This window comes from Littorina saxatilis, linkage group LG17, assembly GCF_037325665.1.
Source record: "Littorina saxatilis isolate snail1 linkage group LG17, US_GU_Lsax_2.0, whole genome shotgun sequence".
NCBI lineage: Eukaryota > Metazoa > Mollusca > Gastropoda > Littorinimorpha > Littorinidae > Littorina > Littorina saxatilis.
In genome coordinates, this window is record NC_090261.1 from 9,007,846 (window position 1) to 9,028,179 (window position 20,334).

At 42.4% G+C, this 20,334-nt stretch overlaps 1 protein-coding gene across 1 annotated transcript in view; it reads right to left on the reverse strand.

Moving 5' to 3' along the window:
- Positions 1 to 20,334, reverse strand: part of LOC138952337 (cilia- and flagella-associated protein 61-like) — a 203,828-nt gene that overhangs the window by 175,475 nt on the left and 8,019 nt on the right. The window contains exons 7-23 of the mRNA XM_070323982.1: positions 18,664 to 18,837; positions 17,392 to 17,531; positions 16,038 to 16,174; positions 15,542 to 15,650; positions 14,921 to 14,991; positions 14,429 to 14,555; positions 13,673 to 13,750; positions 13,011 to 13,148; positions 12,300 to 12,368; positions 11,456 to 11,635; positions 11,165 to 11,241; positions 10,731 to 10,829; positions 9,256 to 9,379; positions 6,489 to 6,708; positions 5,794 to 5,903; positions 4,594 to 4,773; positions 1,671 to 1,719 (exon numbers count right to left, since the gene is read on the reverse strand). Of these exons, the coding sequence (XP_070180083.1) occupies positions 1,671 to 1,719; positions 4,594 to 4,773; positions 5,794 to 5,903; positions 6,489 to 6,708; positions 9,256 to 9,379; positions 10,731 to 10,829; positions 11,165 to 11,241; positions 11,456 to 11,635; positions 12,300 to 12,368; positions 13,011 to 13,148; positions 13,673 to 13,750; positions 14,429 to 14,555; positions 14,921 to 14,991; positions 15,542 to 15,650; positions 16,038 to 16,174; positions 17,392 to 17,531; positions 18,664 to 18,837 (2,082 nt within the window). The remainder of the gene's footprint in view (positions 1 to 1,670; positions 1,720 to 4,593; positions 4,774 to 5,793; positions 5,904 to 6,488; positions 6,709 to 9,255; positions 9,380 to 10,730; positions 10,830 to 11,164; positions 11,242 to 11,455; positions 11,636 to 12,299; positions 12,369 to 13,010; positions 13,149 to 13,672; positions 13,751 to 14,428; positions 14,556 to 14,920; positions 14,992 to 15,541; positions 15,651 to 16,037; positions 16,175 to 17,391; positions 17,532 to 18,663; positions 18,838 to 20,334) is intronic.

Sequence of the window (20,334 nt, forward strand, 5' to 3'; positions counted from 1 at the left end):
ACGAAATGAGAATAATCAAGGTGCAGCTAGGTCAACTTAATTGAATGCTTCACAGTAAAACAACATATACTTCCTTTGATAGGTTAGTCCTGCCTACTTTTCGATCTTGTTTTTTTTTTCTTTTTGAACATGTCACTGTCAGTGTCAGTCAGATTTCTGCGAAGTAATGTTTTGTAAAGTGAATTAATGGTTAACATTAGTGACAGTCTCTTTAAACTGTATGTACTGGTTAAAATTGCTGACACAGAAAGACATATGTCAACGATGCAATTAAACCTGGTGAATTATTTCACACAAACGTGACAAAGGCTTTTGCATAAAATGACAAAGGATGCTGTCCCTCACAAAGAAGCCTTAAAAACAATCATTTGTTGGCAACATTTATTCTGCTTAATTATTGTTGTGTTCACTGAATGAGTTCATTCAATAAGGTTGTACACAAAGGCTTCTAAATTGCTCTATGAAAAAAATCAATTAACCATAATGAACAAATGACAGAGTGGCAAATGTTTGCCAAAGTTCTTATAAAGTGTCAACACTGTCACACACAAACAAAACATGCAGTCGTCGACACAGGCATGCAACACTCGACCCTCCCTCCTGTCGTCGAACCCTGGTTAGTGCATTTCATGTGCATTCATTGTAGGTTGCTGTCGTCGAACCCTGGTTAGTGCATTTCATGTGCATTCATTGTAGGTTGCTGTCGTCGAACACTGATTAGTGCATTTCATGTGCATTCATTGTAGGTTGCTGTCGTCGAACCCTGGTTAGTGCATTTCATGTGCATTCATTGTAGGTTGCTGTCGTCGAACACTGATTAGTGCATTTCATGTTCATTCATTGTAGGTTGCTGTCGTCGAACCCTGGTTAGTGCATTTCATGTGCATTCATTGTAGGTTGCTGTCGTCGAACCCTGGTTAGTGCATTTCATGTGCATTCATTGTGGGTTGCTGTCGTCGAACCCTGGTTAGTGCATTTCATGTGCATTCATTGTAGGTTGCTGTCGTCGAACCCTGGTTAGTGCATTTCATGTGCATTCATTGTAGGTTGCTGTCGTCGAACCCTGGTTAGTGCATTTCATGTGCATTCATTGTAGGTTGCTGTCGTCGAACCCTGGTTAGTGCATTTCATGTGCATTCATTGTAGGTTGCTGTCGTCGAACCCTGGTTAGTGCATTTCATGTGCATTCATTGTAGGTTGCTGTCGTCGAACCCTGGTTAGTGCATTTCATGTGCATTCATTGTAGGTTGCTGTCGTCGAACCCTGGTTAGTGCATTTCATGTGCATTCATTGTAGGTTGCTGTCGTCGAACCCTGGTTAGTGCATTTCATGTGCATTCATTGTAGGTTGCTGTCGTCGAACCCTGGTTAGTGCATTTCATGTGCATTCATTGTAGGTTGCTGTCGTCGAACCCTGGTTAGTGCATTTCATGTGCATTCATTGTAGGTTGCTGTCGTCGAACCCTGGTTAGTGCATTTCATGTGCATTCATTGTAGGTTGCTGTCGTCGAACCCTGGTTAGTGCATTTCATGTGCATTCATTGTAGGTTGCTGTCGTCGAACCCTGGTTAGTGCATTTCATGTGCATTCATTGTAGGTTGCTGTCGTCGAACACTGATTAGTGCATTTCATGTGCATTCATTGTAGGTTGCTTTCATAACCAGTCCTTACCTTTGAATGCATTCATATCCACCGCTTTCTTGAAGAAGGAAAAGAATGCCTGCAAAATAAAGAAAAATATGAAAACAAGGGGAATAAAGATGCATAGACAGACACAAAAAGAAAAGACCATATTGTGACAAAGCATTAATGTCTTTCTCTCTTTCTTGATTTCAATTCTTTCATTTCTTCTTGATGGTCTTCATGTAATTGTTTTCATATCGATAGAGTAACAACGTGAGTTAGGGTAAAAATCAATGGTGTAAAAAAAAAAAAAGCTTATTAAAACACAGACGAACGACTCGTACAGCATTAACCAGGTATGTCACACGCTTTCCTTCTTTGCCACTACTAAAGCAAACGTGTGCAAGATTGTATGTTACACGCTTTGGAGCATGTGCAAGAACGGATTCAAACTTGAAATCGTCCCTCCAAAAGCCCCAAAATGCACACACGACTTTTATTTCTCCTGCTGTTATCGTTTCTTCTCTTTACAAATTCTTCAACGCTGAGAATACTGAGAACGGCATCCCAGATGACAGTACTGTTTCCATACGCGAATTTAGCTGCCCTTGGGAAGTGGCTCGCTCAGGAGGCCTGTTAGTCTGAAACTAGAAGGACAGAGTTCTGAACATAGATGACAAAGACCCCGAAAAGAACAAACATTTCGCGGATGCAGACACAGAAAGACGTCATGAAGAATGCGATGCTTCAAAAGATACAGACTGTGACGATGACTGTGACGTCATTCACATATACCGAGACGTCATTCATAGTTGTTCGTTCACTTCCGTCAAAAAGTAGATCTCTCCACAATGGCTGCTCCTGTGTTTAGGTTTGTCAAGCTTGAGTACGCAAAACGTGTTTGTTCTCTCCTCTGTTGAAGCTGTGAGACATAAATGCTATTCCGACTTGGTCGTGTGACAGAGTTTTCTTCCACACTCGATTAGCTGATGTCTAACTCAGCCTGACGGCTTCGTTAGACAATCAACGTAATCTCGTGTGGAAGAAAATGTCTGTCACACGACCAAGTCTGAATAGCAGGTAATATAGCTATTCTGATGGACACGTGGGGGAATTCGGGGGCTGTGATTGGATGGTCTCTTCCGATCATCAAAGCATAATGCTACGGAAGTCGGCCATTTTTGCCAATATCCAAAAGCATATTGTCAATAACAAAGACGCATGGTTCCGGTTTACCCATGCATCTGTACCACACGGTTTCACTGATCGACAACAGCATACACTGACAACTTGAAATTCTTCTCGGGAATGTTTTTCAGCTTGTCGATAGCATACCCTTTTCTGCTAACTTCCCGATGAAACAGGACTAAACCTATCATTTTCTGTCCCTAAACACCACAAAATGGCAAAGACCCCCCCGCGGGTTAGGGGGAAGAATTTACCCGATGCTCCCCAGCATGTCGTAAGAGGCGACTAACGGATTCTGTTTCTCTTTTTACCCTTGTTAAGTGTTTCTTGTATAGAATATAGTCAATTTTTGTAAAGATTTTAGTCAAGCAGTATGTGAGAAATGTTAAGTCCTTTGTACTGGAAACTTGCATTCTCCCAGTAAGGTAATACATTGTACTACGTTGCAAGCCCCTGGAGCAAATTTTTGATTAGTGCTTTTGTGAACAAAAAACAATTGACAAGTGGCTCTATCCCATCTCCCCCCTTTCCCCGTCGCAATATAACCTTCGTGGTTGAAAACGACGTTAAACACCAAATAAAGTAAAGAAAGAAATGGCAAAGTCGAAAGATGTAGTACAAATAGGGGAGTACAACGGAACAGCCGTTTTTGTGTGCCTGTGAGCTTAGTTCACAGTTGCCGACTGACACAAACTTTCGCATTCGGCTTTTCTTATCTCGTAACTCCACACTAAATACCCCACTTCCCCTCTGAAGTATTGATGTACAACCCATGGCACTAACATTCATGTAGTCGTTTATAACTGAGGTTGAAAAATTCGCTTCATGACAAGACAAGTATAAATGCCATTCACACAAACTGAAAATGTCGCTGCGCTGCCGTCTGCTCGCTTTGTACGGATTAGCTGTTCTCTTTTCCTCCCCTAGTTCTTCAGTTGTTTCTAGTTTTCCTTTGATGTTGTGTTTTGATCTTCTTCATAAGTAGTCTTGTTCAAAATTAAAAAAACTCAAACTTCTTTTTGTTGTATACGAATTAACTAATAAAAAGCTGTTTAAAGCCATATGTACTCGATGACTATACACGCTAATTGCTTTACCAACAGCTGGAGACATGCTAAATTAAGTTCCCTGCAAAATATTGTGGTCTAGGACCCCTTCAATGTTGAGATATGTTAATTTTCATTTTGATCTGGATCGTCCTATTTATAGATTTGCCAACAGAGGTAGCGTTGACGCAAGGGAAATAACTCCGCGTCTTTGTTTACATCCAAAGTTTTTGAGACTCTAAAACAAGCTGTAATGCATGTATATGGTCCGCGCATGGCGACATATCGTCATTACATGGTCTTATGGTGCGTTTGACATCGATTATGGGCAAACTACACTTTGTAAACACGGGAGCGCGTACATATGCCTTTAACAGCTGTGTTGTCAAATCGAGGTTTTTTCCAAAGTCAGTGTGGCGCATGCGCAAAACTAATGCGCGTAAGAAACGGCGTCTGCTATCAAAACCTGAGATCAACGCATCAACCCAAAAACTGTCATTTTGTAAGTTTGGAACAACAAATAAAGGTCAGAACAGCTATATAATCGCTATTGTATTTTCAGCGTAGCAATAGGGTACGATATTTAGACTCGAACAAGTATAATGCGACTTGTCTTCGACTCGTCGGCATTATACTTGTCTCGTCTAAATATCGGACCCTATTGCTATGCTGAAAACACAATAGCTGTTAATAATTAAACACAAATATAATTTATATACACACACACACTTACTCACCTGGCACTCAAGACGCAGAGGTTCAGAGGCAGAGGTGAAGGTAGCACAGGTGATCTCCTCGGGTATTTCCACCTGGTCGTTCCAGCGTGCCAGGTAATAGCCAGAGTGCACCTGTACTCCCGCCTCCTGAAGGGCGGTCTTTACGGCCTCCATCACCTGGTTATCCTCAAAGCAAGCCTCCTGCAAAGCAAAGCAACAACAGCATTGATGCCAGCTTCTTTTTCTTGAAACAGTTTCATGGCCACGCACCTCTGTGTTGCATAAGACAAATATCTTCAGACCTGGGAACCCCTGTTTTGCATTTGGAGTATTCTCAAACAAACTTGGTGTATTTTCAGGAAAATGAGCATACTCCACACAGCATTTGAACATCCATGATTCAACCATGATTCAGACGCATCCGTCACATCGTTAATTAAGCTTACCAATACATTTAAAATAAATGCTTCTTTCAATGTTTACTGACAAAAACTGTAATCATGTGTTGGATCGGCTTCGGGATGCGCTTGTAAACAAAAGTAGTCTAGGAATTTTTCTTGTCGTATTTTTTCCCCACTGACCGTACTGATCGTATTCTAGACAATCATGCGTACAAAATACGGTGAAATCGTATCCATGGTTCCCAGGCATGTATCTTGCATGACCTTAAATTTCTTATGAGTTAACATCTGATAAGGCAAGGTCTCACAAATGTATGTATACGACAGACAAGCATAACACATTTTTAACAAAAACTGAACAAATATAATGAAAACGAATCGGAAAGCATAATTGGAGTGTGTACTAAAAATGTCATTGAAAGTACAATTCCTCACATAACATAGATTTATATACACAATTAGGGGGGGGGGGGGGGGGGGGCATCACTTGTTAGCAAAATGATACATGTTTATCACAGAAAAGCTTTAAATGTCACTTCAGAAGGCCTAAAGGAACAGTGATTGTAATAATGGACCATGTAGTAAATTTTCTCCAGATTACAGCAGTGAAAAACATGCATTTTAGATTCTTATCATGCTTCTGTGACAACACTTCTGAATTTGCTAAGAAGTTATTGTTTTTGTTTGTTTGTTTTTTTGTAAATCTCTCACGGTGATGTCAGATTGTACGTCCTCAGTGGCAGCAGTCACCAATTAGGGACATGTTTTGTTGATAAGCTACCCTAGTCAGAAATAGGAATAGCCCATAAGATTTATTTACCTCAGCGGGGGGCTGGACAAGAGCGATCTTGTTGCCAGCGATGCCCAGGGTCAGCAAGGACTGAACGCAGCAGTAGGCGTTGATGTTGCTGCCGTACACCACGATTGGCTCTGCAAGAACAGTGATTAAAAGGGTGAAGTAAAGAGATTAAAACCATTCTGTTTAGTTGACTATAGACATGATTTTACTTTCACTCTGGCTCCAAGAAACTTACAAATTGCTGGAATCCTTGTTTTTTTGTGTGACATACTAAAATTTGTCTGCATCCTGTATTCAGTGAAGTGAAATGAAGGGGGTAGGGGTTGTGGTGGTGGTGGGGGTGGTGGTGGTGGTGGGTTGAAGGAGAGAGGGGGGAGCAAAATAAGGCACCAGAGAGTAAGCACTGAAGCTGACAATCATTAGAACTACCTTGCTTTTTGTGAATCTGTTTTACAATTTGGCAAGATTTATTTTTAATCTTATGCTCAATTAGATAAGCTACCCATGGCAACTATAACCCCTAGCCCTCTAAACTCATGTGCACAATGTGTGAACCAAGACTAAAGACTCAAGACTCAAAGATTTTGACCGTCCTTATGAAAACAAGAAAAATTACCAGAAAAGTATGGTAACACCAACATTCTCATTGCGCGCCTGGGGGGACGAAAAACACACATTGATACAAGAAAACAACCTAAACTCCCCCCCAAACTTACTCTGGTTCTTCAGCAAGGTGTTCTCAGCCCTGTAGAGACCCACAGCAGCGTCATACATATCGTTAACCAGGTACAGGTTCTTGGGCGGCTCCACCAGCAGGCGGTGGTTGGGGTTGCCGGGCAGGTTTTCATTGGTAACGCCGGTGTCGATGTCGGCGCCAGTGGGGGCAGGAACTTGAAACTGCTGGCCTGTGCACAGCACAAGGTGGTCGTAGGGAACCTGAGGGAGGAGGAAAGAAAATATTTAAGATGTGGAGCTCACTTTTGATGTGGTTTGTGACAGTAAAATGATTCATTTTTTCAAAATATGACAAGCTGAGGTCACGATCTAGTTTCAGTCACTACTAACACACCTTCAAAAGCAAAAAAACATAGCAAATAGAAAAATTCAAATCTTGCTTTGGAAGTATACATCCGACATACATAATTGCGAATCTGCCTGGTTGGATAAAATACAATGTTAAATTATCATCTCAATTTAAGATATTCATGATGGAGAATGGGGTAGGTCAAAGTTTGGAATTGTCAATTGAAAACTTGTACCTGGGCTGAGGTTCCCGAGAAAGTTACCACCCAAACGGGAGCCATCCGCAGTGTTGGATTGGTTCAAACCAAGATGTGTTGTGATTTCAACCAATCAGAACCCTCGGTTTGTTCTCTCCCGTTTGTGTGTCATCACTTTCAATTCGTGCACCTCAGCCCTGGGGTCGACAGGAAGAGGCCGTAAGTTTAAAGCTTTGTCTTAGAGTAAGAGACCCTGGGGTCGACAGGAAGAGGCCGTAAGTTTAAAGCTTTGTCACAGAGTAAGAGACCCTGGGGTCGACATGAAGAGGCTGTAAGTTTAAATCTTTGCCATAGAGTAAGAGACCCTGGGGTAGACAGGAAGAGGCCGTAAGTTTAAAGCTTTGTCACAGAGTAAGAGACCCTGGGGTCGACAGGAAGAGGCCGTAAGTTTAAAGCTTTGTCACAGAGTAAGAGACCCTGGGGTCGACAGGAAGAGGCCGTAAGTTTAAAGCTTTGTCATAGAGTAAGAGACCCTGAGGTAGACAGGAAGAGGCCCTAAGTTTAAAGCTTTGTCATAGAGTAAGAGACCCTGGGGTAGACAGGAAGAGGCCGTAAGTTTAAAGCTTTGTCATAGAGTAAGAGACCCTGGGGTAGACAGGAAGAGGCCGTAAGTTTAAAGCTTTGTCATAGAGTAAGAGACCCTGGGGTAGACAGGAAGAGGCCGTAAGTTTAAAGCTTTGTCATAGAGTAAGAGACCCTGGGGTAGACAGGAAGAGGCCGTAAGTTTAAAGTTTTGTCTTAGAGTAAGAGACCCTGGGATCGACAGGAAGAGGCCGTAAGTTTAAAGCTTTGTCATAGAGTAAGAGACCCTGGGGTCAACAGGAAGAGGCCGTAAGTTTAAAGCTTTGTCATAGAGTAAGAGACCCTGGGGTCGACAGGAAGAGGCCGTAAGTTTAAAGCTTTGTCATAGAGTAAGAGACCCTGGGGTAGACAGGAAGAGGCCGTAAGTTTAAAGCTTTGTCATAGAGTAAGAGACCCTGGGGACGACAGGAAGAGGCCGTAAGTTTAAAGCTTTGTCACAGAGTAAGAAACCCTGGGGTAGACAGGAAGAGGCCGTAAGTTTAAAGCTTTGTCATAAAGTAAGAGACCCTGGGGTAGACAGGAAGAGGCCGTAAGTTTAAAGCTTTGTCATAGAGTAAGAGACCCTGGGGTAGACAGGAAGAGGCTGTAAGTTTAAAGGTTTGTCATAGAGTAAGAGACCCTGAGATCGACAGGAGGAGGCCGTAAGTTTAAAGCTTTGTCTTAGAGTAAGAGATCCTGGGATCGACAGGAAGAGGCCGTAAGTTTAAAGCTTTGTCACAGAGTAAGAGACCCTGGGGTCGACAGGAAGAGGCCGTAAGTTTAAAGCTTTGTCATAGAGTAAGAGACCCTGGGGTTGACAGGAAGAGGCCGTAAGTTTAAAGCTTTGTCTTAGAGTATGAAACCCTGGGGTCGACAGGAAGAGGCCCTAAGTTTAAAGCTTTGTCATAGAGTAAGAGACCCTGGGGTCGACAGGAAGAGGCCCTAAGTTTAAAGCTTTGTCATAGAGTAAGAGACCATGGGGTAGACAGGAAGAGGCCGTAAGTTTAAAGCTTTGTCATAGAGTAAGAGACCCTGGGGTCAACAGGAAGAGGCCGTAAGTTTAAAGCTTTGTCATAGAGTAAGAGACCCTGGGGTCGACAGGAAGAGGCCGTCAGTTTAAAGCTTTGTCTTAGAGTAAGAGACCCTAGGGTCGACAGGAATAGGTCGTAAGTTTAAAGCTTTGTCATAGAGTAAGAGACCCTGGGGTCGACAGGAAGAGGCCGTAAGTTTAAAGCTTTGTCATAGAGTAAGAGACCCTGGGGTCGACAGGAAGAGGCCGTAAGTTTAAAGCTTTGTCATAGAGTAAGAGACCCTGGGGTCGACAGGAAGAGGCCCTAAGTTTAAAGCTTTGTCATAGAGTAAAAGACCCTGGGGTCGACAGGAAGAGGCCGTAAGTTTAAAGCTTTGTCATAGAGTAATATACCCTGGGGTCGTCAGGAAGAGGCCATAAGTTTAAAGCTTTGTCACAGAGTAAGAGACCCTGGGGTCGACATGAAGAGGCTGTAAGTTTAAAACTTTGTCACAGACTACGAGACCCTGGGGTCGACAGGAAGAGGCGCTAAGTTTAAAGCTTTGTCATAGAGTAAGAGACCCTGGGATCGACAGGAAGTGGCCGTAAGAGTAAGAGACCCTCAACACAAACCTGGTAGGCTCCGTCCACAACAACAAACTTCTTCTTGCGCTCGATGGCCGTCATGTGACCGTACACCACATTGACCCAGGTCCTCAGTGAAACCTTGGCATAGTCCTGCTGGCTGTAGCAGTGGCTGATGACAACAAAATTGGCATTCGTAAATTATAGGGTAAATAGGATTCATATCATACACAATCTATTTTCTCACATGTTCCCCTTGCTTGCCAAAGCACTATCCAATGATAAATATGGCACTCTTTTCCCCTAGTTGTGCTACCCAGGTGTGTGTGTGTTTAGGTGTAATCAGCCACATGCACTTAGGGCAGAATGACCGAGATCTTTTACGTGCCACAGTGGTGACACGGGGGTGGAACATGGATATCGTCTCTGAGACTGCATATAAAGTTGACACTAGTACCGGCCTGGATTCGAACCCGTGACCCGCGGATCACAAGTCCAGTGCTCTGCCAACTGAGCTACCGGGCCCCTTGTACATCCTGCCTACAAAACTATAATATTCCATGTTCACTGACTACTGCATTGTTACAATATTTCAACAGTATAAGTTCAAGAGATAAAAAAATTTACTGCATTGTACCTTGTGTAAAAGAAGGAAAAGACAACAATACTGTGGGTAATATGGGCAAAAGACAACAATACTGTGGGTAATGTGGGCAAAAGACAACAATACTGTGGGTAATGTGGGCAAAAGACAACAATACTGTGGGTAATGTGGGCAAAAGACAACAATACTGTGGGTAATGTGGGCAAAAGACAACAATACTTTGGGTAATGTGGCCAAAAGACAACAATACTTTGGGTAATGTGGCCAAAAGAAGTACAGTGGAACCCCGCTTTTTAGACCCCCCAATTTACAACTCACTCTCTTTTAGGACCAGATTTTCTGAGATTTTCTGTTCATACTTTCTGTGAATTTACCCCAATTTTAAGACCTGATTTTGTAATATTTTTGGACTTCTTAAAAAGGGGGTTTAACCTGTAACTGAAAAGGCACACAAAGAGACCGGCACGGTTGGCCTAGTGGTAAGGCGTCCGCCCCGTGATCGGGAGGTCGTGGGTTCGAAGCCCGGCCGATACCTAAGACTTTAAAATTGGCAATCTAGTGGCTGCTCCGCCTGGCGTCATTATGGGGTTAGTGCTAGGACTGGTTGGTCCGGTGTCAGAATAATGTGACTGGGTGAGACATGAAGCCTGTGCTGCGACTTCTCTCTTGTGTGTGGCGCACGTTAAATGTCAAAGCAGCACCGCCCTGATATGGCTCTTCGTGGTCGGCTGGGCGTTAAACAAACAAACAAACAAACAACAATTCTGAGATTTTCTGTTCTTACTTCTGTAAATTTACCCCAATTTTAAGACCCCCTTCCTTTTTAAGACCTGATTTTGTAATATTTTTGGACTTCTTAAAAAGGGGGTTTAAACTGTAACTGAAAAGGCACACAAAGTAAAATTCCATTGTGACTGACCTTGTGGGCAGCATCTGGTCTCGCTGGGCGTCAGGCAACATCTCTCCGGGCAACCCATGGGGCGAGATCAAGGTCAGGTTGTTGAAACGCAGATGGGGGCTAGATAAAAAGGAATAAATAACACAACATGAAAAGAATATCAACTTCAGCTGCATGACAGGCGGCAAAAAATGCATGTGATGTCAGTGTATCCATGCTCTGTTGTTACTGTTTGAATTTCATGAATTATTTTCTCAGGAAACAACTTTGAAAAAAATTGTTTTCATTCGTTCATATCAGTCCATGTATGCATCAGGTCACTACAGAGCAGAATATTGTCGGTTTTATCAGTAATAGAGAACTGATGCACAAAACCAATTCTTTGGTCAAAATAGTTACAAATGTTCTCCGAGATGTGCTTGAGGATCTTTTTAAATGAAAAACACCCAACTCACCAGTATGCAAAAGTTTCCAGGAAGGATAGGCCGACATCTGAGGCTCCAACCACAACAATGCGAGCGTTGATAGTCACCTGAATAGAACAAAGAAAACTTTGTACTGACACAGGCATTTCTAAACATGCACATGTCCAACCACACGCACGCACATGCACTCACACACACATACACACACACACAAACAAACACACACAAACACAAGCGCTTGCATGTATTCATTATTTTGTAAAGACACAGAAATATACATTCACATTCTCTCTCATTAAGTAGAAAAGAAGCTCACAGTACCTTTGGCTCCAGGGTGAGCTTGCGGTTGATGTGGTTGAGAGCGTAGGCCTCTCTCTCAACCAGTATGCGGTCAGATGGGGCGTTGATGCCGAGTTGTTCCACAGGGTACTTGATCTGTCGGCGAGCACGCACAGGTACCATGGTGCCCAATGAGCACACCAGAGAGTGACGCAACACCGTCTGACACATAGAAATACTTGATGATAACAATAAATAATGAACATTTATTAATCGCCCCTTCTCAGAAGAGCTTAACCGGAAGGTGATGTACAAAAGCTAAACACACTTGCACGCACACGCACGCACACACACACACACACACACACACACACACACACATACACACATGTACACTCTCTCTATCTCTCACACACACACACACACACACACACACACACACACACACACACACACACACACACACACACACACACACACACACACACACACACACACACACACACACACACTCACACACACACATGATCTGAAAGACTGTTTCTTCCTCACTAACGAACTGATAATTTTGGTTACTGTTTATTGCCTACATTCCTGATGCATTCCTACTTCATGAAAAGGAGTATGTAACCAAAGACGATTATGAAAATAAATTTGTCAGCAAAACAGAATGAAAGAAATTGATGTCATACATTTGCACCATTACAAAGACATTGCTGGCCAAGTAAAAGAAAAACAAAATAACAACAATACACACTTTCTTTCTAAGAAGGGGTAGCTCTCGATGAGAAATGTATCATTGAATGTTACTGCAGAGCTTTTTTTTATATATATATATTTTTTTAGAAGTTTAATACTAAGGAAAGGGTTTACTGGAGCAACTTACCTCTTTAGAGCTGTAGATTGGGTACAGGGGATAATACAGGCACGTTTTGTTGCTCAGGCGAAGAATCTCCTGAAAAGGTCAATCAAAATATGAATCAGAGAATGAATGAAACCAAACTTCCACTTAATGACTGAAGCACACGTGATTGAAAAACTTAGAACATGAAATGAAAGAAAAAACAAGGACAGTGGCGGTAATCTTGGTTCACTTAACCTTTCTTTCTGTTCCACTGTCCTTTTTCATGTGGTAATTTCTCAATGTTTCACAAGTCAATTTTCATCTTCTCTGATGACCATCTTCCTTCCATCAGATATCAAAGCAATCATTAAAGCAAAGCTCCTTATATTCTTCACTTGTTTGGTCAACATTAAATCTCTCCACTCATTTTGTTTTTGAGAAAAGACTGTAGATCGGGTATCTCAGTTGGTAGAGCACTGGACTTGCGATCCTAAGGTCGCAGGTTTGAATCCCCACAGGGACGGGCACGAGTCAACTTAATGTGCAAACTCAGAGGCGGAACCCATGTCCCCCCCCCCGGTGTCACCACTGTAAAAGACCTCGGTCATTGTGCCATAAGTGCAGGTGGCTGATTACACCTAAACACGCATACACCTGGGTAACGTGACTCTGTTGCTGCTAGCTTTCCCCTGAGAGGAACCGACCCAAATTTCCCAGCATTGGGATACTAGAGTAAATGAAATGAAATCAGACCTTGATGAAGTGCTTGGTGAGGTGGGAAAAGATGGGGTTGAGGGCCAGGTGGTGGAGGTGTGCATGGTCCTCACGGCGGTGGTGGTTGAAGTAGATGAAGTCCTCGATGTTGTAGTGGGACCTGATGTACTCAATGTCCTGAAAGTAAAGTCAAATCTGGTTGAGGAACTTTTCCAAGCTAAAGACCACCACAATCGGTACTTCTCTGGTAAGATTTGAAATAGTACAGGGTGCTTACATCATTAGTGCCTTTACGATGTACACAACTTGTTTCAATTGTACAAACTCGTCTATAACGACCACCCAAGGGACCGAACAAAAGTGGTTGTTACAGACAGGTGGTCCCTATGAAAAGGTGATTTATAGAGAAGAAAAGTTCATCTGAGATCTTTGGGAGTGTTCATTGTGGGCAGGTGATTGCTTTCAAGGTTCTCATAAGGGCAGGTTCGACTGTATTTAAAAATGTTCAAGGTAAAATCATGTACTGTTTTTAATAGCATAAATGCCTTTACTTTTAATTACTGTTTCCTTTTTTTTCTTTTACACATAAAGCAAGTATTTGTGGCCACAAAAAGCACAGTTCACAAACAGTTCAGAAATCCACAAAGTGCTCACATTTAAAATGGCAATTAAAGGAAATGTGGCAAAACAAGTGTATTCACCTCCTCTCTCCTTATGATGGCCACTCCAACAATCTGTTTCTGACACTCTGCTATGTAAGCCTGGATCTCTGTGCCGTCCTGAAAAAGTACAAGATAAAAATTAAATCAGATCTCAGAAACAGCATATGAAGGTGATTAGGCCAAGAATGTAAGGCTTCTTTTTAAGCCTACTGTCTATATGAATAGTACTGTCGAGGTAAGTGTTATATTGACAAATAAATCATGTTTCCAATTCCCCAATCAACCCTATTTTTTCCTCCTGACCCTGGAACTTTTTTCGATCCTGCCAAAAAACAAAAACAAAAACCACTTGATTTTGCACTTTCACAAGAAATGTTACTCTTCCCCCACAACTAGGGGGCCCAGCCTGTAGGATTTCCGGCCAACAAAAAGCCACATACATCTGTGCAAATATTTCTTTTTTTTTTAAATGTCGACCTTGTAATTGGAAATTTTTGTTGTTGTTGTGTGCCTTATGAATGCAAGTCGTACGTTTGATAACTTAATAAAATCCTAGTGCACACATCACAATAAGCAAATAAGCATGAGGGAAAACGCCAAATGAAATCATACTTGCTTTCTCCTAAAACCAACTGGTTTTTATTGTTGTTTGCTTTGTTTTTATTTCACTTACTTTTATTCCCGTTTTTTAAATTTTTTTAATTTCACTTTACATGTACTTTCATTCAAAGTGCTCATCGTTGTCAGTTTTCAATCTCGAGCTGTTATTCAAAGAGCAGTGTGAGGAATACTAACAGTATCACGGCGAGCCTTGTTGTACTGCGTAAGGTCCTGCAGAAGGTTCTCGTTCAGCAGGATGTTCTTCACCAGGTTCTGCACCGCAGCAAAGTCACCGCTGCAGGCTGGACGCACCACAAAGTTCCTGTGATATCACACAGATTTGTTTCATTTTCCAGCATTTCTGATAAATTCAGTGGTAGATATTACAATACAGGTTTCAAGTACCTTGAACAACCTTCAGTTTTTGTGAAAACACACAAAAATAAGAAAAAACAGGAAGACAAGAAGTATATATGTAAGACAGACACAGGCAAGAAAGGAAAACAACAACAAAAGACAGGGTAACAAACAGAAAAAAGAAGGACGGTAAAGGTCCGCAGTATTGAATCACACATGATAGTCATGCGGCTCATGTAAAAAGCACACTCCAATCTTCAACAAAACAAAATGTTAATTCCCACACTGTTTGTAACAACTTCAGGTTAGAAAAACAAGAGAGATACTGACTTGAGAAGGCCTGAGCGATGGAAGGCATACAGCTCCTGTGGAAGGGTGCTCGGGCATCGAGGTGTGATTCTCTGAAGAAAACAGAAATAGTATGCATTCAATTCTAAGGTAAGGAAAATTTGGGTGGTTTTCTCTCTTGAGAAAGCGATTTGGTGCCACTTAAAAATTGAATTTCTCAGACTTTTAGAGGTCTTCTTCTTCTTCTTCTGCGTTCGTGGGCTGAAACTCCCACGTACAGTCATGTTTTTGCACGAGTCGAATTTTACGTGTATGACTGTTTTTACCCCGCCATTTAGGCAGCCATACGCCGGTTTCGGAGGAAGCATGCTGGGTATTTTCGTGTTTCTATAACCCACCGAACTCTGACATGGATTACAGGATCTTTTCCGTGCGCACTTGGTCTTGTGCTTGCGTGTACACACGAAGGGGGATAAGCCACTAGCAGGTCTGCACATAAGTTGACCTGGGAGATTGGAAAAACTCCACACTTAACCCAACAGGCGCCCGCGACTCGAACCCTCGACCTTCCGATTAAGAGGCCGACGTCTTACCACCCCGCCCGTCGTTTTAGAGGTCTTAAAAGGAGGGTTCCACTGTACACCAAAGGGTAGATTCACTCACCACAAAGTTCTGGATGAGGGGAAACTCTGGCACCAGATGAGGAACGGTCACCACACAGAAGTCATAGTCAGTGAACAAGGAGAAAGCTTTGGGCATAAAATCACAAGACCTGAAACAAACACAATGAGAAGTTGCAACAGCAATTTTTGTTTTGTAAATATTTCTATCACCGAGGAAGGCTTATACAAAAATAAACCTAACTACAACAATCTCTGACAGCTTTTCTTTTTGTTGTTGTTGCTAACACTGGGTCTTCTTCATCTTTTTTTCCCTGTATTTGTGAGTTACACCGCTTGTGAAATTGTACAATCAGACTTTTACATATTTACCCCGTTTTTCCTAACAAAACAACAGTCACATTCTTTTTCTTAGTGCAGTCTAGGTCTGAAACAGACATAGAAAAATATGAAAAAAAATTAAATATACCCTTTCCGCTCAACTTTAGTCTATTGTTGCTGCATAAATCAACAAAAGCAGTCCACCGCCCAGTACTTACCTCATTTCATATCTCTCATCAATGCAGAAGAGCTGGATGCTAAAGGCATTGGGGCCACCGTTGTAGGTGGGTACAAAACGCTTGCTGAGAGGCGGGGGTTCCAGAGGTTTGGGAGTTGAGCTGCTGGGTGGGCGAGACTGAAGGAACAAACATGAAACATCATCAGATCACTGTTAAGTTAGGTTTTTTTTTTACAATAATCTCTGAATATACATTGTTTTGTGTAGAGGTTATTCATAACGCTGTAGAAAACGTCAATCTGGATGCCTTTTTCTGGATCAAAAAGTTGTTGTGTTTTTTACACTTTTTGTATCAGACATTTTTTTTATGTGCACACAAGTTGCAGAATAAAATAAGGCTCAAAACAGGTCAACAAATTTGCATACTCTGAAAGACCATGGCAGGGCTGTACTACAGCTTATGTTTACGCAGGTTGGTCAATCCAGATGACGCATTACCTCCCCTGACCTGTCATCTCAACGCCTGTGGGCTATCGGGGATCCAGAAGCTACTGCAAGAATAGCAGTAAATTTGCGGGAAGCGAGTTAAAATAATGTGCCAGCAATAACACAAGATGAATTTCAGTCTTACAGGTGAATTCCTATTAAGGACTAGAATAATGGAATTGGTACAAAGCAGGGAAAAAAACTCCCTGGGGATGACAAATGATACCACGCAATCACACACCTGTAGTAATCAATCAATCAATCAATATGAGGCTTATATCGCACGTATTCCGTGGGTACAGTTCTAAGCGCAGGGTTTTTATTTTTTTATTTTTTTTATTATTTTTTTTTATGCAATTTATATCGCGCACATATTCAAGGCGCACGGATTTATTTATGCTGTGAGAGATGGAATTTTTTTTACACAATACATCACGCATTCACATCGGCCAGCAGATCGCAGCCATTTCGGCGCATATCCTACTTTTCACGGCCTATTATTCCAAGTCACACGGGTATTTTGGTGGACATTTTTATCTATGCCTATACAATTTTGACAGGAAAGACCCTTTTGTCAATCGTGGGATCTTTAACGTGCACACCCCAATGTAGTGTACACGAAGGGACCTCGGTTTTTCGTCTCATCCGAAAGACTAGCACTTGAACCCACCACCTAGGTTAGGAAAGGGGGGAGAAAATTGCTAACGCCCTGACCCAGGGTCGAACTCGCAACCTCTCGCTTCCGAGCGCAAGTGCGTTACCACTCGGCCACCCAGTAAGCAGGTAAATACCTACCAGCTTGTGTTCAGTGGAGGACGGAGGCCTGTCTAGCAGGGAAAAAAAGCTACCTGGGGACCACAGTTTATACCATGCAATGACACACCTGAAGTAAGCAGGTAAATACCTACCAGTTTGTTCTCAGTGGATGGAGGCCGGTCCATCTGGAGCTCCTGGTCAGTGGAGTCGGACAGCAGGGAGTGAGTGCTGTCCCCCATCTGAGCGTCACTCAGCTTGGGCACCACCTTGCTTTCACCGCCCACGCTGCCCGCTGAACACGCACATTCACAGTGTCAATCATCGCAAGTTGCATTACGCTAAATACTACCTCTGAATCAACATTTTCCAAAGGGGGTTAAACTTTTTATTTCCATCATTTTTTCTGTTCTTATTTTTGGCTCACGTAAGTGTAGCCTATGCGATCGTAACTTTGTCTGTCTGTGCGTGCGTGCGTGCGTATGTGCGTGCGTGCGTGTGTATGTCTGTGGTAGAAACTCTAACATTTGAAGACGTCACATTACATTGACAACATTTGAAGACGTCACATTACATTGACGTCACATTATGACGTAAGAGGGTTAGACGTCACGCGAAGGAAGTACTGAAAGTCTCGGTCATTATTATTTTGAGCGGGCCGAGACTAGTTGGCAGTCGTGTCCCTGTAAGTAGGCTACATGCAGACAGACAGATCTAGATCTATAGTGTCTCGCTTTCTTGCACAGTTTCACCTATGCTCTTTCTGTGTGTGTGTGTGTGTGTGTGTGTGTGTGTGTGTGTGTGTGTGTGTGTGTGTGTGTGTGTGTGTGTGTGTGTGTGTGTGTGTGTGTGTGTGTATGTGTGACGGAGTGATTGAGTTTGTGTTACTGTTTGTCGATTTCTTACGTGAGCCTTGATGGCTTCGCCTCTTGTTTTTATTTACCTCCTAATCTACACAAGGATTGGTTAAGTGACAAAATTGACTTAAAGTGTCATCTTGGCAAAGTTCTACATGTGGCAGAAATGACCAGAGCCTTAATAAGTTAATTCGAAACTGCAAATAAAATATCTGCCACTCTGAGTTGAATCCTGATCTTTATCAACATTTTCATTCAACTTCTGAACCCCCGAAGATCAAAGGGTAAGCACAAAAGGCAACAAAGAATGCGTTATATGATATTAACCATAATGTATTTATAATTATAAAGGATAAACGAGAGTATGAACGAGGTTGTATGTGAGGGTGCGGGTATGGATATGTGTGGTTTGGGTTATGTGTGTATTGATGTGTACTTTTATGTGTCAATATGTTCTGAGAGTGTGTTTTTATGTGATGTTATTTCGTACACAAGCCAAAAGAAAAATTTCTGTTTGTTGCATTCAGACAATAAATTTTTATAGAATTCAATTGAAATGAATATACTTACATCTGCTGGAGGCCCTGCTAACAGCCCCTTCCCCCTTGGGAGGCTTGGCACCTGGTTGCTCCTCCACCTCTGGGGCCACAGCCTCCTTCCCTGACTCATCTCCTGCTGTAACCTCCGTCACTTCATCCTTGGAGCATTGGGACGTAACAGAAGCCTTGTCTATGTCCACCTCATCTGTAAGCCACACAAACAAATATGATATAAATATCACACAGGCAGTCAAGTACATATAACCATGACTAGCAGTCAGGCCCGGCTTCGCCCGGGTGTTTCTGCTCTCCCCTCTCTCAGAAACCTCTCGAATCTTATTCCAATGTGGATAAGAAAAATTACAGTGTGAGCTCATACATTTGGATGTATAGGCAAGGCAAGTTTCTATTTGGTTCAACGTGTTCTTCGTGATTTGTTTACCCCTTCTCACACCCACTGTAGTTACCGTCTGATCAAAGCACGCATACCTCATGAGTGAGCGCGTCATACCTTTTTGAACAGGGGAGAGAAATCTGTAAATTCTCGTGATCTTTCACTGAGGCGATCGTTTCGTAAACATTATTCGCGATGATCTGGAAGGCAGGGAGGGGGAGCAGGGGGCAGGGTTAGTGTGTGTGTGTGTGTGGGGGGGGGGGTGGCGTGATGATAGCGGGTGGGGGGTAACCCTTGAGAATGACACGGTATACTGGTTTGATGAGAGTTACCTCCCTTCCGTGGGTGACAAACCATGACTTACCTCCCTTGCACTATATAGACTGTATTGATAGATGGGGAGGGTAATTATCTGAGGAAGGAAACAATGTCTGGAGAAACTAAACCCAGGTGCACATTTGTGGGTCCAGGGCAGTGTGCATGCAAAATATCTTGTGCTTATCTTTTGCCATCTCTGAGGTATGGCGACCACAGACATACAGACACACACACACACACACACAGACAGACAGACACTCTCTTTTATTTATATGTATAGATAGATACAGATGCGTGCACATAATTGTTATTATGATTTTATCATAAATTAATTTATGTCCTAAATATTTTTTGGAGAAAGACCAGAGCACAGCTTATTGATTTGTTTCTGGGTGTGGCCTGCATCAGTTATGTGTTTGGAGCAGAATGACGGTCTTGTGGGGGAAGTGAATGTTTATTTCGTGGTATTTGTTTTCAAAAGCATTTTGTTTGTGATTTCTTGTTTTATTTCATGAACAGAATATTAGGTAGTTTCCAAATGTGTCTGTGAAAAAGCATCAGCCTGGGTCTTTCTCACATTCTATTTTGTCAGAACTAGAAATCTATGTTTGCCTATGCTGAATGGTATTCTTTCTTCGACGGGTAACATCTTCTCCAGGTTCTGCATTCTCAATTATACTTTTTTTTCACGTACCATTTTGATCTGATGCATTTCCTGAACCTCAGCTGGTTGACCGTCTGATAGTTTTGACATGTAATTGAGTTGTTCTTTGCTACAGGTGACAGGTGGGGGTCAGCTCACACGGACGCATTTTTCAATACAGTCTGGGGGAGAAACTGGCCACAAAGCACCCAGTACATGCCAGAGAGATAGGAGAATCGCCACAATCAAAGCAAATACCACAGTCATTCAATAAATATGAAAATATTTAAGATTTACTGTGAAAATGCTAGCAAAAAAGGCGACCAAAAACGGGAACGCACACTAGG